Source organism: Dermacentor albipictus, chromosome 4 (assembly GCF_038994185.2).
Source record: "Dermacentor albipictus isolate Rhodes 1998 colony chromosome 4, USDA_Dalb.pri_finalv2, whole genome shotgun sequence".
In the NCBI taxonomy this organism is placed as follows: Eukaryota; Metazoa; Arthropoda; class Arachnida; order Ixodida; family Ixodidae; genus Dermacentor; species Dermacentor albipictus.
The window spans coordinates 133,682,329-133,684,370 of record NC_091824.1 but is presented as its reverse complement, the minus strand read 5'-3'; the positions used below and the strand labels follow the sequence as shown (position 1 = coordinate 133,684,370).

The 2,042-nt window shown below is 51.6% G+C and overlaps 1 protein-coding gene across 1 annotated transcript; it reads left to right on the top strand.

Moving 5' to 3' along the window:
- Positions 1-469: 469 nt before the first annotated feature.
- Positions 470-1,303, top strand: LOC135898357 (serine/arginine-rich splicing factor 6-like). Its single transcript, XM_065427241.1, has one exon. The coding sequence runs from the start codon at positions 470-472 to the stop codon at positions 1,301-1,303; it is 834 nt and encodes a 277-aa protein (XP_065283313.1).
- Positions 1,304-2,042: the final 739 nt, after the last annotated feature.

Sequence of the window (2,042 nt, the reverse complement as noted above, 5' to 3'; positions counted from 1 at the left end):
TAACAACATTGAGCCCACAAAGTTCCGCAATTGAAAATCTAAAGCACAACTTTGGAAATGTCAATGCACCTTTCGCATCAAGAGCTTATGAGATTTATACCCATAAAGTTTCGCAATTGATATCCATGCGCTCCATAGATTCCGTGGCCTCAGTGAGATGCCGCGGCGAGCCCGCTGACCATCAAAGCGCCCTTGAAACTTTGTGCTCGGATGGGACTCCTTGGCGTTATGTGACTCCCGGTGTATGGGCGTTGCCACGAAATCCAGCCCGAGTTTGCAATCTTCGCGGTTAAATGTCTTTTCGAGCGTCAAAAAGACATTCTAGACAAAATCCAGGGTGATTTCCGGCGCCGGGGGTCGCTTTGGTCGGCGGTGCATGGACAGCACGAAAAAATTTCGGGGGGGGCTGAAGCCCCATAAGCCCCCCCCCCCCCCCCCTGGCTACGCCTCTGCGTGCAGGCAATGCGGAATGCAGAATCCACCGGAAAATCACCAATGCCAAACCAGGTGCCTGATATGTGGAGGCGACCACGCCACCGGATCCAGGGACTGCAAGGATCGCCTAAAGAAAGTCAGAGAACTGCGAGGTCGACAGCACCAGTCGCAGCAGCAGCAGCGCAGCAGCAGGGAGAAAGAACGGAGGCAACGCCATGCGAGATGGTTCAGCTCGGAGGGCGAGCGGAGCCGATCCCGGAGCCGATCCCGGAGCCGGTCACGGAACGGATCCCGGAACGGGTCACGGAGCCAGTCACGGAGCCGTTCACGGAGTCGGTCCCGGTCCTTCCCACCCCTGTCGCCGCCGGCCATCGAGGGCCAGCAGCAGCAGCAGCAGCAGAAAAAGAAGCCCAAGGGTGGCACGAAGGTGAGCTGGGAAGCAGGCCCTCCCAAAACTTTGTTTCCGCACTCGGGTAATAACCAGAACAATAGAGAGAAACAGCTAGAGGAAGAAAACAGGGCACTCAGGCGAGAGCTAGAAATTAGCCGTAGAGCGCGCGAAGAGCAGGACGCAAAAATCAATAGACTAATGCAGGAAGTACAGGACCTCAGGTCAGGTAGCGCTCCCAGGCCGCCATCAACACCCCCGCAAAGTCAACCTACCGAAATGACTCAGGCCAACCTCACCAAGTTTATAGCAGAAATACAGCAAGCTATGCAAAGAATGGAACAGCAGATAACCATGCAGGGAACAGAAATCCGCACCCTACGAAAACAGAAAATTACTGAAGGCGTCAAAGACAAGTTCAACCAGAGACGTCCGGCGTTAGAAAACTACAGTACTAGAGACGACGACCCCGAAATTTAAGCATGGACAGTACAACCAAAAGAACTAAAAAAGAAGAAAAACTAGAAATATGGCAGTGGAACTGCAGAGGATATAGAAGAAAACAAGCACTACTACAACAGTACATCAACACACAACTAACTCCACCCGACGTAATAGCTCTACAAGAGACAGGGATTACCCCAACACTACAGGGCTACACGCGCTACGAGAATCCGGAGGAAGGGAGAAGAACGGCAATCCTAGTCAACAAAAACCTCATCGCTATAAGCCATGACAGGATAGCCGACACAGACGTAGAGCACGTAATAGTCGAGATCATACCAAAAAAGAAAAGGAAGGGAGGAAGCATATTCATCGTAAATATATACAGCCCCCCGAGACAAAGCAGGGCGAAATTCGACGCGCTGTTCAAAGGAGCAGACAAGCTGGCTAAAGGAAATGCACTAGTCATACTGGGAGATTTCAACGCCAGAGAGGAGAGCTGGGGATACACGAGAACGGATAAAAAGGGAAGAGCGGTAACTGAAGCAGCTGACAATATCGAGTGTGAACTCATCACGGAAGTCGATACCCCTACGAGGATCGGGAACAGCGTGAACAAGGACACGTGCCCCGATCTCACGTTCGTCAAAAGAACTAGGCAAGCGGAGTGGAACAACCTAATGGAAAACCTAGGTAGCGACCACTATATCCTCAAGACGCAAATCACAATAGCAGACAAAATTAGACGACAAATAGGGAAAGCAAACATAACGGA